General features: G+C 56.1%; 7 protein-coding genes across 7 annotated transcripts; 4 read left to right on the top strand and 3 right to left on the bottom strand.

The window, feature by feature from the left end:
* Positions 1-1,064: 1,064 nt before the first annotated feature.
* EV422DRAFT_195032 (uncharacterized protein) lies at positions 1,065-2,922 on the top strand. Its single transcript, XM_053065240.1, has 2 exons — positions 1,065-1,197; positions 1,322-2,922. The coding sequence occupies exons 1-2, from the start codon at positions 1,144-1,146 to the stop codon at positions 2,744-2,746; spliced, it is 1,479 nt and encodes a 492-aa protein (XP_052923197.1). The 5' UTR covers positions 1,065-1,143; the 3' UTR covers positions 2,747-2,922.
* A 3,468-nt stretch (positions 2,923-6,390) lies between these two features.
* On the bottom strand, positions 6,391-8,851 carry EV422DRAFT_499356 (uncharacterized protein; the record flags this gene model as incomplete). Its single annotated transcript, XM_053068076.1, has 6 exons — positions 6,391-6,630; positions 6,703-7,031; positions 7,110-7,573; positions 7,679-8,120; positions 8,186-8,551; positions 8,656-8,851. Coding segments are annotated over 6 exons (2,037 nt in total), but the record flags the coding sequence as incomplete, so codon positions are not given.
* A 273-nt stretch (positions 8,852-9,124) lies between these two features.
* Positions 9,125-11,077, bottom strand: EV422DRAFT_539087 (methyltransferase domain-containing protein). The gene is made up of 5 exons (XM_053071034.1): positions 10,636-11,077; positions 10,364-10,564; positions 9,991-10,278; positions 9,693-9,917; positions 9,125-9,615 (listed from the first exon to the last, which is right to left on the bottom strand). Exons 1-5 carry the CDS (start codon positions 10,920-10,922, stop codon positions 9,558-9,560), a joined length of 1,059 nt encoding a protein of 352 aa, XP_052923195.1. The 5' UTR covers positions 10,923-11,077; the 3' UTR covers positions 9,125-9,557.
* Positions 11,078-11,552: 475 nt separating this feature from the next.
* EV422DRAFT_539085 (40S ribosomal protein S3-3-like protein) lies at positions 11,553-13,203 on the bottom strand. Its single transcript, XM_053071033.1, has 5 exons — positions 13,110-13,203; positions 12,379-12,698; positions 12,168-12,288; positions 11,915-12,079; positions 11,553-11,833 (listed from the first exon to the last, which is right to left on the bottom strand). Exons 1-5 carry the CDS (start codon positions 13,134-13,136, stop codon positions 11,723-11,725), a joined length of 744 nt encoding a protein of 247 aa, XP_052923194.1. The 5' UTR covers positions 13,137-13,203; the 3' UTR covers positions 11,553-11,722.
* Positions 13,204-13,913: 710 nt separating this feature from the next.
* On the top strand, positions 13,914-14,215 carry EV422DRAFT_490411 (uncharacterized protein; the record flags this gene model as incomplete). The annotated part of the gene is made up of 2 exons (XM_053067464.1): positions 13,914-14,084; positions 14,159-14,215. Coding segments are annotated over 2 exons (228 nt in total), but the record flags the coding sequence as incomplete, so codon positions are not given.
* A 59-nt stretch (positions 14,216-14,274) lies between these two features.
* Positions 14,275-16,123, top strand: EV422DRAFT_194908 (uncharacterized protein). Its single transcript, XM_053065239.1, has 3 exons — positions 14,275-14,437; positions 14,636-15,064; positions 15,252-16,123. Exons 1-3 carry the CDS (start codon positions 14,400-14,402, stop codon positions 15,904-15,906), a joined length of 1,122 nt encoding a protein of 373 aa, XP_052923192.1. The 5' UTR covers positions 14,275-14,399; the 3' UTR covers positions 15,907-16,123.
* A 1,414-nt stretch (positions 16,124-17,537) lies between these two features.
* Positions 17,538-19,950, top strand: EV422DRAFT_194606 (uncharacterized protein). The gene is made up of 4 exons (XM_053065238.1): positions 17,538-17,654; positions 17,742-18,148; positions 18,247-19,596; positions 19,718-19,950. Exons 2-4 carry the CDS (start codon positions 17,777-17,779, stop codon positions 19,820-19,822), a joined length of 1,827 nt encoding a protein of 608 aa, XP_052923191.1. The 5' UTR covers positions 17,538-17,654; positions 17,742-17,776; the 3' UTR covers positions 19,823-19,950.
* The last annotated feature ends 222 nt before the right edge of the window (positions 19,951-20,172 follow it).

The raw sequence follows: 20,172 nt of genomic DNA, 5'->3' as shown, positions 1-20,172 counted from the left end.
GAGCACTCCAGTAGCGCGTATGTAGGAAGAATGCGGAAGGTGAACGGGGAGTGGCGGATGAGATCTCCTTCGCTCATCTGACATTCCCCGGCCGCTTAGCCGAGATTCGACAGCGCGAACCTGTCAACGGCATGCCCCGACTGACAGCCTCCACACATAGACAAAACGTTTCGGTTGCGTTGCGGGGTAATTGAGTATAGGAGCACCCACTGAACACGAGGACAACTGGGAACCATTTTTAGATGGAGACTTTGTTATGTTCAAGTCGAGGTCGCAGAGATGCCATGGAAGAATGCTGGGCAAGATCCCTCGTTTTCCGTGTCCTGTCAGTGACGTGGCAGGGTATCATATTCTGAGAGGCCGGAGGTCGCGCGAGATATTGGCTGCTGGAGTCAGTGGGACGCCAAAGACCAGAGATGTGGAGACTAGTCACGGACACACACATTATCGCTTAGGAAAATCCCCTTCCGCATATTCGCCCGTTGGGCGACCCTCCACAGTTGTCCTTGTGTGTCACAAACGAAGATCCGAAACATCGTTCCCCATCCAAAAGTAGGCGCTCACGTCAAAACTTCCTCGCTCTCAACCACCGCAAACTCCCTTCTGGAGCCAGAGGCAACGAGTTTCACACCGTCTTTTGCCTCCAAACGGCAAACGAACCCGAAAGCCTCACCGAAGCCCAAACGGCTCCTGGCACCGTCGCCCAACGGTGTAAAAATCTAGGTGAGTATGTGTATCAGTGGACATATCAAGCTGGCCTGGTGGACGGCGCTCAAGCGGTTATACCACGCATCCAAAGGAGCAGCAAGACCGAGCTACTCTTCGCATCGTAGTAGTGCCAGTGATCGTGACCCCGTTAGCAGCGACGCCACACTAGCTGACGGGTTTTTGGAACGTCCTCGTTCGGGACACCCACTGTCTTTTTACTCTCCCTCTCCTACTTTTGCGTTTGCGGCCGTTTGGTTCCATTACCTGCCCTTGTAGGCGTCGTCTGTCGCACTACGCCGATTCGCCCATTTTTTGTGTGCCTTTGCGGCGCCTCGTTCGGTTACGGCTTTCGAGAGATTTGGCGCTGATCTCGCTTTCAAACCTCCTTGCCTGACTGAATCTGCGAGCTTGTCATCGTCGATCTCGTCTTACATCATGGGGGATATCGATGGAGAACTGCGATTTGAGATTCTTCAGGGCATGGTTAAAGTAAGTTTCGTCGTGAAACAGCTTTTGTACGCAATGCTACGAAGTTGAGAGGGTCGAGCCGTGTTAAGCAAAACGTTTACGACGTTCCCGTCTCACACTTGATGTATATCCATTTCTTTGATAGATCAACTGGGCACCTGAAGATGGCACGCTGATCCTCGAGGACTCGGACTCCGAGTACGAGAACCGTCCAGTCAGCGACAGCCAGGCCATCAGCTCCTGCGACCGGAAGCAAGTGAAGGTCGTCGAACATCATTCTTTAACCGCAAGCTCGGTGCAAAACATCTCTCGAGAGATCCAAGGCGCGATCCCTGATATGCAGGAGAATGATGCCCAGCAATTTGGGATGCATGCCAAGAAGCATAACGGACGCAAGATCAATGACCAAAAGTCAAACACAGTCGTCGAGCATATGCCCGTTCACGATGACATCCCCGACATTGACTCGGAGCCGGATGACATGGGACCCTCAACCAATAGCAAGTCTCTGAGCTACCCCTCTTCTGTAGTGCAGTCCAACGTGCTCATCGAAGATGATCTCCAACGCAAGCAGCAGACTCAAGAGCAATGCAAGCCTGTGGCGTTGTTTACGGGTCTGACCGATCTGCATTCTCGGATTACCGTCCCGTTCACGCCCTACTGCATTTGTTACACGCCCGGTACGCTTCCGGTTGGACAGCGCCCTACACTCGTCGTTCATGCCACAGATTTCCAGGCGCTCTATCACTCGGTCATGGCCGGAACCTTCACTGATGAAAGTTCGTCTTTCCTCTCTTCTTCATCGTCGTCGTCCACCATCGTTTCGGCGGGAGCAAGTAAGGACTACCAAGGAGAAGACAAACAACAAGACTCGCTCGAACACGAATTGGAAGAAAAACCGACATTCCTCCCCGTCTGCGAGAAGAAAGAAGTCGCGCATGTCCGCCGGTTGCTGTCGCTCACGCATGTCAAGTACATCCCCGGCGGCAAGCACGGCGTGTGGACCGTCGAGGAAATGGCCAAGTTCCGCAAGAAAGATGTTCGAAAGCTTCTCGGCGATGACTTTGTCGATCATCATGAGCCGTCCGTGCTAGGAACCGGGGTTGAGCACCTTGTCAAGTGGTGGTCGGCTAGGTCCAAGTATTTCAAAGTCGTGCCTCCCATCCTGCTTGCCGCGCTTTTCGTCGGATGGATGCTTGGATGCACCATCTATCAATACACGGTGTGCTTGTACCCTCATGAGATCCGATGTGAGAGCATCCCGTTTGCTAGCGTGCCCGAGCCGACTACGGCGCTCGACGGCAATACCTCGACCACTCCGACGGCGGTGGCGTCGATCTCGGCTTCGGAGAAGCCGGCTGCTGCCGATGCGGGAGCGATGGTGACAACCATTACCTCGATCGCGCTGGCGAGGCCAACAAGCGATGTTATGGTGCGAGATAGATATACCGAAGTGGGATTGTTCGGGCGCTCCACTGCGGATTTGCATAAAGGTATGTGTTGCGCTGCTCTGCTCGACATCCTTTTCATCATGTACCTCTCTCTCTCACTCCTCCTACCTTCCTTTTGAACGTCTTTCAGGCCGACCCCATGAAGAGAAGTCGCCCACTGCATCGCAAGTTACAAGCACTGCAGCGCCTATTCTTACCCCGCCTGAGCGCATCGCCGTTACATCGAGCGTCCAGCCTCTAGCGAGCAAGGAGATCCTTCCGACCCCGGTTGCTCAAGAAGGCATTCCAACAGTTCATGGAACCGACGTTCCGGATGCTGAGCTCACAGCCATCATACCGACTTCTTCCGTGCAGGTTACTGAGCCCGCCACCAGCATCAACGAGGATTCCCCTGGAGCATATCCGATGATCATCAACGTGCAAACACTGCAGAATCTGCCATCCATCGCTCTCCACCGCACGCACGCACTCTACACCGCATTGATTGCACGCTGGAACCGTGGCGCCAACAAGTTCCGCGCCGCTGTCTGGGGCTGGGTAGACGGCATCAGGAACCAGTCCTCCGAACGCACTTCGGATGACTGGAAAGCAAAATGGGGTTGGGCTCCCTGGAGAAAGGTTTCACATGGCGTCTCAAAGAAGACGATGAGGGAGAGGATGGAAAAGTTCAAAAACATGATGGCTGAGAACCCCAGGATGTGGAGCGACAAAATGGCAATGGCCTTTGCTAGGGCGAGGCAGCGACTCGCGTATGTTTGATTCACACTCGGTGCCGTCGGCGTGATGTCTCGCTTCCGTTGAAACTCTACCCCCTCGCATCCGCTCAGTCTGCAACACACAGTTCCTCTGTAACTCTGTCCTTTCCACCACGTTCAAACTATTCGTCGGGTCACTTTCGTTCATCGCCAATCCTCAGAACACATATTTGTATCGACTCTCGGGATTCGCTGAACTTCTACGCCCGGAATGTTATCTCTATTCGGTCTACACTCAGTCGGCGTATTTCTTGCAAGATCGCATAACATATGCGGTATTCGTCGTTGCCCTTTTGGTTTCGTTTTCGTTATGTCGTTACAGCTTTACAAATCCCCATCTCCCCTTCTGAGTGTTCATTCTAGGAGGCTCCTGCCGCTCAGGCATCCCTCCCACTTGGCCACCTCGTGTTATATGATCAGTTTTGAGAAATTTCCATAAAAATTTGTTTACAAGAATGGCCCTTTTTGTAAAGTGGATGGCGGCAGAGCGAAGGTCTGGAAAATCTCCGCCCTGCGCGTTCCCGAGTACGCGGGAAGTCGCCCGGATTTCGCATGCTGTTGGGGCATGGTGAGGACCTCACTCGATCAAGACTCTGCACACACATCCTCCTGGACCACATCGATTCATAAAACACGAGGTTTCCGCCTTTTTCTTTATAGGTTTTTCTCAAAGTTTGAGAAAAGAAGGGTTTCAAAAATTCCGATGAGCCACTGGGACGTATCGGGGGTTCAGATGTAGTTTTCAACTAGCGAACGATCTGAGCTCAGTTTGAGACTTCACAGCTGCAGATTTGCTCCCGCGCAAGGATAGAGAAAAAGTCAAAGGTTGAGGACCGGGTGTCCCGCTTTTATACCCGCGAACTTTGGGAGTGCTCTGAGAGCGGGGAGGCGGATTGCGGGTGGCACGGTCAAACTCCGACTGCCCCTCAACGCTGCCCCACTTTGCTGCTTCTCCCGCCCCACCGGCCCGCCCTGTTTATGAACTGAGAGGTAATGGAACAGGCGCCAAAATTGCAGGTGCAGAGCGGGGAGGTGCAGAAACATCCTGAACGAAGCCTGAGTGCCTTCGTTCTTGAATACTGTGCGGTCCTACTCTTGTGTCCAACGGGATAGTAGTCATCTTCTGAGCCAAGAATGTAGCACCTCCTTGATCACAGCATGCTTCCTGATGGAAAGGAGATACTAAAGTCGATTTGCTGAGACCGACGACGATTATGTGAGAGGAGTTTCAGACAGCTTGAATAGTGCTGCTATGGACCCGAGCTTGACTGGGACGTGGCTTGCGTCCTGTCGTTTTGCCCCACTGTCAATTTCCAAGTGCCGACTCCGACAACTGCCAAGGCCGACGCAGACGGTCGACCTTCCGATCGATACTATGTACATACATGCACATCTGCGGCCCCTTTCCTCTCACATAATATAACCAATCCGAATGGAATGGCTGAGATGAAACATCCAACTGACCGACCGGGGTGAAGTTCGATGGGAGCCTGTACACTGGCTTCGAGTACAAACAAATATCGAATCCATAGCATCGTTTTTGAGGGCGGACGAATGATGCGACCTGGGGAGGTCAACACTTCGTCCAAATCTCCAAGGTATTTGGGCATTTGTAAATCCGAAGATAACATGGGGAATCAGTGAAGCTCGGACTTTTGCACCCCGGGCGAAAGATCTCATAGCCGAACCAGTCAAACAGGAAGTTTTTTCTGCCGGCTCGTGGACATTCTTTCATCATTCATGGTCAGATCCCCCTGACGAGTAGTTTACGGCTATCTTCCGTGTCTGTCCACGCGACAATCCTTCCTGAAGAGGCGGGGTAGATGAGACAGCGTACAGTGGGTGGGGGCGACGCTATGGCAATGCGAAAGTACAACGTACCCACGTGTATTGATCTAAGCCGCGCTAATGGAACACTTCGCTTTATATATCATGAGAGAGGGGCAAACATGTTCCGTCTACTGGGGCAATTAGCAAGCATGTCTCGCGCGCTCCACTTGCAAAGACACAAGGGAGAGAACGGTGCCAAGTAATGGTATGAACGTATTTATGTACAATCCAGAAAACGTAATGCCCCATCACATGAAATCCGCCGCTGAAGGTCTACTCCGTCCCCTCGCCCCCCTACTCGCATCCTTCGCCCCTTGCAACACTTCACCCCGTGCCTCCCGATCCCCACCCTTATCACCATGCGACCGCGCTTTTGATGGTGGTGAAACAACCACAACCGGCTTCTCAACCCACATCTCCTCCTCCTCCTCCACCTCCGACACATCCTCACGGTGCCGCTTCCGCCGTTTGGTCTCCCTACTCTGATCCCGATCTCGTCCACGGTCTTTCTCGGACGATTTTCTCCGTTTTCGTTTCGATCGGTCATGGTCGGTATGGTCGTCTGAATCTTCATCGCGGTCCCGTTTCTTTCTCTTCGAGCTGGACCCGATACTCGCGCGTCGATCGTCGCGGTCGGAGTCTTTGCGTTTTTTGTGGCTGCGTTTTCGATCTTTCGAGTCGGGGGAGCGGGGTTCTGAGGCTAGTTCGAGGGTTTTAGCGTGGTGTGAGGGCGCGCTGGCTGGCGTGGGGTGTACGAGATCCGATGAAGATGATACTGGTGCAGGAGGCGGTTTGGTAGGCACTGAGTTGGGTTCAGCGTCGGCCAGCGCTGCGGAGAGCGCTTGTCGGGCCGGATGTACGAACGGTTGTGGCGCCGCAGGTGCCCAGGCAGTGGCAGACTGTCCGTTCGTCTGCCCACCATCTTCATTGGGCGCAACCTTATTCTCGACACCTTCCGGTGTCGTCGTCGTGGTCGCGGAAGCCGCCTCGACCTGCGCCTCAACAATCTTCTTCCCCCGATCCTGCTTCTTTCGAAACATCGGGCGGAACGTCGGCGGCGGTAACTTCGCCGCAGGGTCGTCCTCCTGTGGCGGGGGTAGGATAACAGCTCTCGGTTTCCCATTCGCCGGCTTATCCCCCGCCTTTTCCACAAGCGCACTATTGCCCCGCGACCCCTCCCGCTCCTCATCACTCTCCTCCTCCACCTCATCATCCGAGTCCGCAAAAATAGCCTTGAAAATATCCATCGGCGGCCGCTCATACTCGTCTTCCCCGGCCGAAGCAGATGTCTCCTTCGCCTCAGTTTCCGGCGTCGCAGATACTTTCTCGCTAGACCCATCAGACGCAGCCCCAATCAGCGCCGCCCGCCCCGGATCCATCCCCATCCCCAGCCCACCTCGCGCAACCAACCGATCCCGCTCGACCAACAACTCACTCATAACCTGCTCATTAACCGCCTCCCGCTGATGGATCCGTTTCCCCTCCGCGACCGCAACCTCATTCTTCTCATCCTCTACTTTCTCCTTCTTTTTCGCGTTCATGTACGGGTCGGGGACGCCGAAGCGTTTGCAGAGCAGCTTCTCGGGTCGCCACTCTTTTACGGAGCGGGTTAGGCGGCCGTACATGTTAAGGTCTGCTGCTTCTTTTTGGAGGTGGGTGTCGTTAGGTTGGGGCGTGGTGAGGTTTTTGGAGGAGGGGGCGAAACCGGGTTCGATGGTGTGGGTGGCGGAGGTGAAGCGGGAGGCCATCATGGAGGAGAGGGGTTTGAAGATTTGGGCTGCTTTGGAGAATTCGAGGCGTTCGTGGGATATATCTTGCGCTGTTAGATGCTGCAAACAAGATGGCAGGGTCAATGAGTGCGCTCAGCTGACACAAACACGGGATGCAGTATATCCACTCACCTTTGGCACGGTGGCATACTCCGTCGCCATCCCCGCCGCCACCTCCAAAAACCGTCTATACCTCCCCTGCTTCGGCGGATCGTTCCCAAACGGCATAAACCCCTTCAATGCAGCCTCCGCGGTCTGTTTATCCAGCTTCGGTTCATTAGGCGCTGGTGCATTCTGCGCAGTCTCCCGTTTCGCGAGCTCTTCGCGTCCCCTGTTCGCTTTGTTGATGTATTCCTGAAGCCGGTCCTGCTCTTTTAGGGGTAAGTACGCGAAAACCGACCGTTGAGGCGCTTTTAGGGCTTCTTCGCCGAGGAGGTCGCGACGGGCGTCGGCGGATAATGCGCTGTGTGTTTGGGATTGCTGGCGTCCCTGCCACTCGGTTGTGCTTGTTGGTGCGGCAGGTTGTGTCGCGGATGGAGGTGGGAACTTGTGTAATGGGACAAAGTCGGCTGGCACGTCAGGAGGGGCATACCTGCAAAAACCAGGGTGTTAGCATGGCCACCGGGCGAAACCGCTGACGCAGCGGCATTCCACCCACCACTTAGTCTTCGGTGGCGCCTTTTTCGCCAACACAAACCCCTCCAGCGGTGGTCTCCCATCATTACACAGTCCCGAATAAATATCCAAAAACTCCGTATTCAGCCCCGTCGTCTTCCGTGATGGCGCATCTCCACTCCCACCATCGCTTGTCCTTGCAGCGCCAAACTTCTGCCTCATAAACACCCGCTCGTCCTCATCATCATCAATAATCATATCATACGTCGCCATCCCCGACGACCCATAGACATCCAGATCCTCCGTCTCGTCCTCGAACACGCCGACGCCGAACCCGCTCCGTTTTGCGGGTTTGGCCTCGCTGCTCGGCTTCGTGGCCGCGCTCTTTTTGAGGTGTGCGAATTCGGGCGCGTTTTCGTACGGATCGAACCCGATCCCGTAGTGATCTGCTTTCGGCTTCAGCGTGTCGACCGTCACGTCCTTGGGTGCAAATAGGTGCTCCGTCGCGTAGATATCCTCTTTCCCTACAACATCACCGTGTCAGCATACTCCGCGCAGTGGTCCCCCAAACATCGGATATGGCTCTCACCATCACCCCTCCTCCTCCGCCTCGCCCTCGGCCCAACCCCATGCCCCTCCCTCCACCCCATCTGCCTCAACAGCTTCTTCCCAATCGGGTCCTTCGACGGACCAATCAGATCCTCCACAAGCGCCGCCGGTAACGCCATCGGCGCGGCGCTGCCATCCCTCTCCACAGCATTCACCGTCGCTTTGCGCCGTGCCAGTTCCCGCGCGGTGCCGCCCAGGATGTCGAATTCCTCCGTTGCCGCGATTTGCTGGTTGGCGGTGAGGGATGCCATGTCCTCTTCGTCCATGAAGTCTTCGGGGCGTTGGGACGCATTGCGCGCTTCGGGACGGGAGGACCGGCTCGAGACGAACTGGGATGGTGTCCATCCTGCAAAAGCCCAAAACCACAAAAACGAAAAGGGTCAGCTTTGCATACACTCCCTCCCGCCCCGCCCCCCCGCAATATTCCGTGACCGCAAATCAAATCCTGACCTTCTTTGGAACCCACCGTGTTGAAATACCCCGCCGAGAACCCGCCCGTGAACGCGCCATGGAACCTTTTCCGCCCTTGCTCATCGCGGGGTTCCTGGAGATGGATCGGCAGGACTTTGTTGCGATCTTTTGCGCCCACGTCTTTGGCGTCCTCCGGTTGCGGGGTGCCGATGGTTACAAATGTTTCTGAATCCATTTTGGAGGATAAGGGGGTGGGGAGGGAGTCGTGAGTAGGGAAATGGGACCTGTGATGGGAAAGGTACGGCGCTCCCTGCTTGGAGGTGACGCCAGATCGTGCGGGTCCCTTCGCGACATGGGCGGATGTCGCAAATGTGCTCCGACTATTCTGAGCTTTGGATCCAGGAGGGGAGCTGGAGAACACGTCGCGCTTTGACAGTACTGCAGCAGCCACGTTTCCCGTCAGTCAGACGGACGCCTCGAACTCAAGCGAGGTGAACAAGCAAAAGGTGTTCCATTCATCGGGGCAACGAAGGGTCCAAGTACTGAAAACCAAACAGACATCGAACATCCCAAAATGCGGGTAAAAGTCTCTATTTGAACGCATGGATTTGCATCCTCCCATGCCGTAACCATGAGCACAGCGATTCCATCCTGATTCGCAAGCCCTATCGGCGTCTACGAGTGCTCGCCATACAACCACTGCTACAATACGTGATTAAACCAGTATCCATCGCTCTTACGCTCAGTGAGCCCATCGGCCTCCATCGCCTCCACTAGAAGGTATTGTGTCTCTATGATAACTATGCTGGCCATGTCCTAATGGTGTTACATTACGCCGAGACGGCAGCCGGAAACGCTCCCGCCCGATACTTGTATGAATGTCGGAAGTCGACGTAATAGGCCGTCCGGTTGTTGAAGCGTGAGGTGTAACGCCTCGAGACCTACAGCGCGGTCTCGTGGAGGAGGATGATCTCCGTTGCGAAATCTCCCCATCGGTTCCTAACGAGCCATCATAGAAAGAAATCGTAAGACTCCGCACACAAACGACAGGCTGACCATACCCGCAGGCAGTTTACCTCTCCTGGAACGCAATCCGATACCCCAACTGTCCAAACAACTTAACCATCCTCGCGACCGGGATCGCCCAGTTATCGTTCCACCCCTCAAAGAAACTTGGCGCAATCTTCCATGGCACGGGCACCTTGTCGATCGGCATGCCGCCGTGGAACTCGACGAGGACCTGTTTCGGGCGGTCTTCGGCGGGCTCGTTGAGAAGGTCGAGGAAGAAACCCCATTCGAAGCTGAGAGGAAAAGTATATCGTTAGCGACGAGAGTATCGAACCGATCGCAACACTTGAGAGATTGAACACGTACTTTTCGATATCCATCTTCAAAAGGCTCACGGTCTCAACCCCCAACTCCTTGCTAATCGTCGACACGCGCTTGAACTGCCGGCCGAGGCTGTCCACTTCATCTTTAGCGCCAATGCACCATTTATGGTAGGTCGTTGAGGGATCCTTCCAGTCGCCCGTGCAGTCGAAGGTGTGGATGGTGCATTTGGGAAAGAGGCGTTTCATCTCTTGTTCGAAATCGAATTGGTTGTTGGAGCCGAGGGAGTATATGACGCATTTGTTGTCTTTGCCGAAGGTGAGCTTGTCGGAGCTGGGGTATCGAAGGGAGATACGTAGAAATCAGATTCCCTGGTCGTTTTTTCCCCCCATCAATTCGAAATCCCCCCAAGACTTACCACAACCACTTCCCAGTATCAGAAACCTTCGACGGCGCCCCAATCCTCAACAAATCCAACGCATTACACTCATACACTGGCTTGAACAGATCAAATATCTTCCACCTCGACACGTAGGCGTAGGCGCCCGTTCCCGTGTACCGGCTCAGCTTATCCCGCGGGAGCTCGAGGATCTTGTCCATGAGGCGGAGCTGCTCTCCACTAAAAGTGACAATCACATGGTCAGCCTTATTTTCCGTCCACGGTGATAGGTGCCGGTAGTCGGAACTCACTGTCGGATATCACTGATACACTTCTCCACATCATACATATCCCTATTCCCCTTCACGTCCGTCAAACATTTCACATACGCATCCACATTGCTATCATTGCCTGCAGCCACCGGAGACGTTACGACGGCTTTGGCCTGCGAGTTGCCGACGACTGGCACCGGTGGCGGGGTGTGCGAACGGGTGTAGGTCCATCGCCCCGGTTCGGAAAAGTCGGAGAGGAGGAAGAAGGCGCTGATGGTGCCGACGAGGGCCATGCAGCCGACTATGGGTTTGAATTTGTCGCGCATTTGTTTTGGTATATAATTCTGGAGAGGAGGTGATTCTGGTTGAGGTGGTGGAGATCGGGATGTCGAGCCGTTTTATAAGGTTTTTGTTTGGCGGCTGGGGCAGGAGTCAAGTGAGGCTTTGACTCGAGTCTATTTACGGACGGGATCGGCGCGTCGAGTTGCCGAATTGGGGTCTTGTTCAAATTGGCGAGATTTGCGGCTCACCGCAAGACAGACTTGGGGCTTCCATTATGGTGGATCGTGGTTCAGGGCTTGACTCCCCTCCAGGTATGGTTATTAGGGTTAGGGACATGGTCCCCTCCAGGTATGGTATTAGGGTTAGGGACATGGCACACGGCATTTCGCCTCGAGGTGCCTGCTCAGTCGTATCATCAGCGAGGTTTCTTCTGGAATGTGTGTCCTTCATAGATGCATTCAAGAAGACGACATTGGAGTTCCCCTCAGCGGGACGCAGCCTACATTCGTTACGAGGACAAAGACCACCGAAAGCGCCTACGTCCACCTGCAAGCCCGACATATGCCCCGAGTTCGACGCACGTCGCTGCCGGGGCAAATTGTGTAATCCGTAGCAAAATGCCAACGATAGACAGAGCGTTTGCCAGACACTACCCGAACAGGAGATCCCTCACAGCTCGTATTGCTGCCCTCGAAGGTGTTTTTTTTTCGCGTTTTCATTTCTTATTGAAGCGTGTATACACAAATAAACACCAGCAGTCTGCAAACCCTGCACGTCAAATGCTGCATCGGATATGAAGTGGGAGTGGTGGGTGGTGGCATGCGAAGGTTGGAGGGGATTATATTTATGCAGAGGCTTCGACGGGCGCCTGCTCCGAGGGAGCGGCGGCGGGGGTTTCGACGGGGGCGGCGGTGGGGACAGCAATGGGGGCGGGGATGGGCTCCTCTTCCTTGGGCTGTGGGATTGGTAGAAAAGTTCAAGTCAATGAAATGTTCGCATTTGAGACATGGCGCAAAAGGAAAAACGGTGTTCATACCTCGAGGATGGTGACCATGTCGGGAAGGGGCTTCTTGGGGCCGGTCTTTCCGGTAGGGTCCCAGTCCAACATGATCTTGACGCGGATACCCAACACACCTTGACGGAGAAGGACGTGACGGACAGCCTCGTCAATGTAGTCGCGGGTGGGTTGTCCAGAGTGGATCTAGAGGAATATGTCGTAGGTTGAGATTCTCCCCACGCAAGTCGCCACATTCGATTATTTTTTCGTAGCCGCTTTCCCCTTTACATACCATGAATCCGTCAACGAACTTCATGGACTTTGCACGAGCACCACGGAGCTTGCCAGAGACGACAACTTCGCATCCCTTGGCGCCAGACTCCATGATGAAACGGACGACACCGTAGCACGCCCTATATTATGGAACATCGATAAGTTCCACCGCCCCCAAACTTTCGCCCCATCTGTCTCCAAATGCATTTCTCTCTTTCCGCCAAACGCACCTCCTGACGGCCAGACCACCGAGAAGCTTGTAACGAAGAGACTCGGCCTGAGCGATGGAGCAGAGACCGCGGTTGTTGACCTTCTCAGCGTACAGCTCGACGGTGTTTTCGGGGAAGTTGAACCTCTTCTGGACGACGGAGGTGAGCTCGCGGATGCGGCGACCCTTCTCTCCGAGAACGTTCTGGGTGCGGGTGGCGCGGATGATGATTTCCGTGCGGGCGGGGGTCACACGGACTTCGACGCCAGAGTAACCCTCCTCGGCCAACTCACGAGTAAGGAACTCGTTGAGCTCGGCGAAGAACACACCGTCGGCAACGAACTGTGGGATTCGGGAGAGGGTAGAGGAGAGTCGATTCGTCAGCCGTCAACTCTCATTTCGAATGCCTTCCCGCAGGTCGTATGTGATCGATCACCCGTCCAAAATTCCCAACATCGTCTCCATCCAATTGCATTCCAACGACAATGGAATCCTCCAATAGCCCCTTGTCTATGCCTCTCCAACAGCGGCCAAGACCTAGCCGTCCCTTGCTGTCCCTAGTTCAACATCCGAGCATAGGTCGCTTCCGCATGCGTCGTTCAACATTCCGAATTCCCCACTCGAGTCCATAAAAGCATCCATCCATCCGATCCACTCCTTCATCCATCCATCCATCCATCCATCCACCGAAATCGTCCGTGCGTGATGGTGCGGGGTAGTGTGGTGGCAGGTGGTGGCGAGTGGATGCATTACCTTTCTCTTCTTGCTGATCTGAGCCATGATTGCTGAGTGTGCTATACGATGCAACCGAAAGGCAGGCGAAAGAGAGAGCAATGTGGGTGTTGGGAAGCGAATTCGCATATGGTGCCAGAGCGGGGGTGCACGGCACGATCCGGCGCACCCAGGGGAGTCGCGACTGCGAGGTGCGCACGCGGGGGCGCGAGTGAATTCTTCTCCTCACGTGGAGGTCACTTTGAAATGCGCGGCCTGCCTGAGCGCACGTGACTGTGAGAGTCCTCATGAACCAGACCAGCCGGAGTCCGGACTGACTCAGGGGAGGGGAGCGGAGAGAGGGGATCGGCGGTGCGGCGCAACAAGCCCCGACTCCCCCCCCCCAACAGACTCCCTCATCACAACTTGGCTCCCCTCGGATCCCATATGAGATTTCTTGGCGTCGCCAGCTGCCCATCTCCCCCCAACCCAACACCGACGCCAAAGACTAAGCACATCTCCAACGGAAGCCACGTAAACTTGCCGGAGCGGGTTTATATTGTCCGTGCAGAAAGGAACGTCCCCCACTTCACAGCAGAACTTGCCACCAGAAACCTCCGTCTCCGCGTCAACGAAATCTCGCACTCTCACAAAACCATCCAGTGTTCCAACCTAAGGTTCGTCACATCTGAAAAAAAAATGGCAGCCCCCTCGTCACTAGCAGACGGCGGCCAAAGTTCAGCGCCAGCCCTCGACAGAGCGTCCCGCTCACCGTCTACGACCTCCGCCGACCTCTACCAATGTCAGTGGCTCAAACCAGAACGGTGTTCTGAATTGTTCTCCGACGCGGAGTTGCTCTACGAACACATCACCAACGCCCATATCGGCAGAAAGACGACGAATAATCTGTCGCTCGAGTGTGCGTGGGAGGGATGTACTGCGCATCCGTTCAATAAGCGGGATCATGTTACGAGCCATATTCGGATTCATGTGCCCTTTAAACCACATGTCTGTGAGGTATCGTAACCCCCTGATCCATATTGCCGTCCTGCACGCATTTGAATCTAAAGACTTACTCTCTCTCATAATAGATCTGTGGAAGAGCGTTCAAACGCCCTCAAGACAAAAAGAAACACGACAAACTACATCAAGACGAAGCCGATGCCGCAGACGGCAATGACAACTCCACACTGCGAGTCCCTCGCCCCATCGCGCAAACCAGACGACGAAGCAGTGCCGCGAAATCCACAGCCACTGTGAAGAGCGAGCGATCAGCATCGTTCTCGTCCGCCGCGTCCGGGTTCACTCAACCCGACGGCCGTTCACCTGTTCATGCCACGACGCCGTTACCTGATTACCTTGTGCCGGGCGCGCAGGGGGACTTTTCGCCATATTCATCGGACCCGTCGTATTCGGATGTGGGGTCCGGGTGGGCCACTGAGGAGTCTCCAGGTATGTTCTCTGTGTTTCCTCCCGAGTAATATGGCAAGGTGCTAACATTTCCCCCCCGCTACAGATGCATCACAGAATCAACAGTTCTTCTCCGACATTTCCCCGCCTCCTGCGACGGCGCCCGTCGATCGATTCTTATTCTCAAACTCTCAGAATCCCTTGAACCCCGGAGAAAGCTTCGTCTCTGAAGGCACAGACGCGTCCTTCGACCGCAGCTTCTTCGACATTGACCCCGCCTTCACATCCGGCGCAATCGACGGCCTATTCGCTTCCGATTTCAGTCCCCCCCTGAACCCCTCCACCGGCCTGGAACTCGACCCAACCGGCGTCAACGATTCCTACCCCCGCACCAACAAACGCGGCTACGACCTCGTCGACGATTTCATGATGGACTACAAAAAGAAGAAATCAAACAACCCGAATGACCCGGTGCTTGCGCAGAAACTGGACGAGATTGCGGCCTTACTTTTTGAGGAGCCCACTGGCCAGCCGCAGTTCAATTCGCTGGATGCGCACCCTGTGGAGGATCTGGATGAGCTGAATCAGTTCTTGTTGCAGTTGTCGAGTGAGATTGATGATTCGAGTTATTATCCGGGATTGGGGGTGGCGGACGGGTTTGATCCTGCGGCGGGGTTGGATTTGGATGGGATTGCGAATGGTGGAGCCGGGTACCTGCCCAACGGCTCGCTGGGTGGAGACGTATCATCGACGATGGCCGCGTACAACCCGCAGCTGTACGCCACCGACGACCTATCCAAACTACAGATGGCGGCATCCACCTACCAGCAGCCGCCAACCACCCCTCCTGAAAACTTCGGCCCGGGTCCCGTGCCCACCTACCCCATCAACGATTTCCAACCCATCACAAACTCGAACATCAACTCTTTCGCGCGACCCACACCCACCGCGAACGGGTTTACGCAACCACAGTCCGGGATACAACAGCCGTTCATGGCGACCCAATTCACGCCTGCGCCGACGGGTAACTTCACGTTCACTGCCCCGCAGCCTACACCAGCGCCAACGATGCGGGCTGGGAACGTCGTGCCGAGACAGCAGCCAGTTTCACGGTCCTTATCGTCAACAGCGATGCCCGCGGCGCCAACCCCCACGGTCCTGCCACAAGAACAACAACAGCAAACGTACCCCTACTACCCACCGGAAATGGAACACTTTGGCGCACTGCATCTGCCGGTGTTGCTCACCATCCCGTTGCAGCAGGCGGCGCCTGAACCTGCCCAGCCGACGCCCACTGCCACTGCCACTGCCACAGCAACAGGTACACCGACACCGACAGCGACCCCGCGCGCTGCACCACCTCAACCCACCCGCACCACCCGCACCCCCTCAACAACCAAACCCGCCGACGGCACCGACGCGCTTTTGAAACAGTTCAGGATGATGCATATCGAGAGCGAGATCAGCAAACAGCCCCCCAAACAGCCTGCGAATGGGTCCGTGAAAGTGGGCCCGGCGCCTCGCGAGAAGCGAGAGGGAGCGAAGACGGAGAAGGGGCAGGTGACGATCGACCTCAAATCCAAACGCACGCGCCACTCGATGCTGGTGAAGGCGCTGTTGCATAAGGTTGGCGAGAAGTTGAGGAGTAAGGGGCGGTGAAGAAACGTCGCGAATCTCTGAGGGTCTTCGTGGATGTATATTTCCATGCTTCTTTTTTTTTGGGCGGGGAGGGGTGTGACTACGGTGGTGTGATGGAAGCATCGTTTTTTTTGAGGTAGGGTGTGGATGCCCATTTTCAGTTTTGTCGTCTGTTTCCATGTACCCATGCATATACACGCTGTGAAAAATTAAAGGAAACCCCTTATGCTGACACCTCCCATGGCGATGGGATTCACTACAATGGACAGTCGAGGCCCCAACTCGTTGTCGTTTGGATGGGCAATCGTGCCCCGCGAGTCCACGAGGTCCCAACCCATGTTCGAGGAGCCGACGATCACGGTCTCCCATCATGGAGGCCGTCAGGGAGCGACACTGCAGCCCAAGCAGCCGACGGGCGGCACGACGATCCCGCAGCCGCACGACGAGGCTCCCACACACCTACCGGAGCAAAGCGCCCCCGCTGCCGGGTCTCAATCAGAAGCCGACCGTGGCCATCCGCAAGATCCTGTCGGGTGTTACGACTCTGGAGGAAAGGCAGAGACAACGTCGGCCAACGACGCCCCCGCATACCCCCCCACAACGGGGTTCCGACGAACCGGCAACGACGGATACCAACGCGGTGTGCTGCGGCAGAGGCAGAGCCGCTGTCCAGAACCGTGGTGTCGTCACCGCAGGGAAGGCTGTAGCGTGGGGTGCATCTACTACGATCAGCGCGCGGGGAGCTGAGGGTGGGGGGATACGGCGTCGAGGGGTTCGGGCAGGAGGTGATGAGAGACGGGGGCGAAATGCTCCCTTTGCGGGACCGTTGATGGGGTGGATCCTGGGGGGCACGGACTGGTCCTTGCCGAGCGGGAGATGAACGAGGCTGGGTGTGCAGTAGAATGCACCTCAACGATGGAGTAGGATAACGTGAAACATTTGGATGATTGGTCGTCCGTTTTTGCTATGTGTCTTCTGTCATGTCGTGAAGAATTATTGAGATGTCAGCATACGGAGTACCGTCTGAACTTCGAGGGAATACTTTCGCAGGGGGGGGGGGGGAGGGGCGCCAACTCCGACATTTGGAGTTGGACTCTGACAGTTGGGAGCGAGGCTTTTTATGTGAGGCTTTCCACTTGGGAGTCATCGGTAGACGCGCCCACGGGGGGAAGAATGCCGCACAATCATCATCATCAGGAAGACATCCATGAATTCATCTTCAAGCGGACGGCCTGCACGCACGCACACAGGCAGGAGCTCCCTTTCTGAAACTGCGAAAGGGAAACAACACCACCACTCCCGCTGAACTCCCTAACAGAATAGAAGAAGACACCCTCCGTCATTGCGCTGACACTTGTCATCCTTCACTTACTGCTGTGTCGTCTATATTCCGGAGGCTCTTTCCTTTTACTACTGCGGTTGAGGAACATTCTGTGAACTCAGCCTTCATCCCAACGACCGCGACTTGTCTGTGGCGGTGACTGCACATTCCGTGGGAACAATTGAGCTTCGAGAGCTCAAGTATATATCAGTAGAGAGGTATGTCCAGCGGTGGAGGGTTTCTTGTTCCCTTTCCTCAGCTCCTCGCTGTGCTGTACTCGAACTTACCCACCGTTTTCTGCACAGACATCGATTCCATTACCCCAATTACACCCGTCAAGATGGAAGAAGTAGACGGAATCAATACCTCGACCTTCCAACAGGAAGAAGAGCTCCGCATCCTGATCATCGGCGGCGGTGTAGCCGGTCTCACCACCGCGCTCGCCATCAAGCGTATCGCCGCAGCCACGGGTCTCAACCTGCGTCCCATCATCTTCGAAGCGGACCCCGCCGAGACGGCGTACACGACCAACATGGCCCAGCATTGGATCTTGTGGAAGTGGGCGTATGATTTGTTGCTGGAGCTGGAGTTGGGGGGACGCTTGAGCAAAATTGCGAGTGCGATCCATGCGACGAGGAGTATTGATGCGGATACGAGGGAGACGCTGGTGGCGTACCCGCCGGATGATGAGGAGGTGGGCGGCGGTGCTCAGGTGAGGAAGAGTGCGAGCTCAATATTCGTAATTGATATACGGTTGGTAAGGAAGAATAGCGACAGGTTTTGTTAACTTGGATGTTCCACATGCAACAGGATCCCGAGATGGGCCATCGCCCCACGAACAACTCCGGAGCGCCACCCATGATTGGTCTGAGGAAGATGGATCTCACCCGTCTGCTACTCCAGGCTCTGGGTGGCATCCGTGAGGACTTGATTGACGGCGACAAGTTCGTTCCTTCTGTGCCGGACACGGATTCGGAAGGCGCGCAGTCGGATATCGCCCAGACGCCCACCTGGTTTGCCGACGAAGGGTATGCTGAGCTCATCCCCGACCTGATGCTGGGCTACGAGTTGGACTCCTTCATGGTTTCTGCCAACTCCGGCAACGTCACCGCCAGGTTCATGAATGGCGCCGTCGAGTACGGTTTTATGATCATTGGAGCGGACGGAACGCACTCCAAGGTGCGAGAGCTGCTCGGGACTCGTCGTTTCAGTACCCCGATTCAGCACGCTGGTGCCGCCGTCATTCACGGTATTACGCGATTGGACAACAGCTATGATGACGCTGACCATACCGGCAGCCTGGTCAGTCCCGTGCGCACGGAAGACATTCTCCGATTGTGCCCAGACGGCAACGCTGTTTCCCTTGTCGGGCGCGGGTTCGCAATGGGGATCAACAACATTGGAAACGGCATGCTCGGGTGGAACCTCGTGGTCGCTCAGCCTACTCCTCACTTCCATACCACCCAGTTCGCGGCGGAGAAACAGGCAAAGGCCAAGGCGGAGGCGGAAGCTGAGGACTTGCGGTCTGGATCGCCAGGACCGTCCTCTCCTTTTCCCAAGCCACGATCGTCCTCCTCGTACTTTCAGGTCGAACACGTCACCAGCGACGGTGTCACCGAGGGAAGCTTGCCGGATCCCCCTCCCGGAGGCGTCTCGCCTGCTCGTAGCGTTGGCAGCATCGATACGCTCACTGACCCCGTGTCGAATGCTTTGGGCAGTTTGACCTTGAACGGTGGCCTTGCTTCCGCGTCCGCACCCCCTTCTCCTTCCGGATCGGTGTCTTCCGTCTCGTCCAACCGTCCGCGTCGGAGCAACCGTATTGAGACGGCGTTTGAGCGACAATTGCGTCTGCAGCGCGAGGACATTCTTGCTGTCAAGAACGCGGCTGAAGACGCTGCCGCCTTTGGAACGAGCGGAGCTACGACAGAGGATCCCACCACTCATATGTCGGGCCGAAACGCCAAGGAGCTGGCCGCATCTCTCGCCGCGCGCCACGCCTCCATCCCCACCACCTTCTTGGCGCTTATCGACCGCGCCGACCCGTCCCTGACCCACGCAATGGACATCCTCGACCTGGCCGACGAGTACATGAAGAGCTACACCTCGCCCAACTTCCACCCCGGGCGCATCATCGCCATCGGCGACGCCGCCCACCCGGTCGCCACCAACGCCCTCGGATCCCTTGGCGGCGGCCTCGCCATCGCCGACGCGTGCCTGCTCGCCAAGCTGATCGCCAAGCACCTCGCCCCGCACCACCAACGCACCGCCGCGGCCGCTGCAGCCACATCCGCCCAGAACATTGCCTCCATCCCTTTCCTCCACACCCCGCCGGCGCACATCTCGCTCGACAGTTCGTCCGCGGCCCCCGGATCCGCACACCCCTTGATGCCCGGCGCTCCCAACCCCGCCGACATCGCCCCCGCCCCCGTGCCAGCAGCGACCCTCTCCCGCCAGGACTCGACGGTGATCACCATGTCCCCCCAACAACAGCTCGAAAACCAGCTCGGCGAGCTTGCCCGCACCTTCGACGAGCAGCGCGTGCTGGTGTGCAACACGATCATAACCGAGGCGCGCGCGGAGGGCGGGTGGGGACGGGTTGAGAGCACTTGGTTGAGGTCTGTGTGGCGGATGACGTGGAGGTATGGCGCGACGAAGAATTGGGTGCGGGCGACGTATCAGCAGATGTTGGAACGGGGGGGCGTGCCGAGGGGGCTTATTAGCTTGGGCAAGGTTAAG

This window comes from Fimicolochytrium jonesii, assembly GCF_025526975.1.
Source record: "Fimicolochytrium jonesii strain JEL569 chromosome Unknown EV422scaffold_23, whole genome shotgun sequence".
In the NCBI taxonomy this organism is placed as follows: Eukaryota; Fungi; Chytridiomycota; class Chytridiomycetes; order Spizellomycetales; family Powellomycetaceae; genus Fimicolochytrium; species Fimicolochytrium jonesii.
Note: the sequence above shows the minus strand (reverse complement) of the source record. Positions and strands in the feature narration are given on the sequence as shown.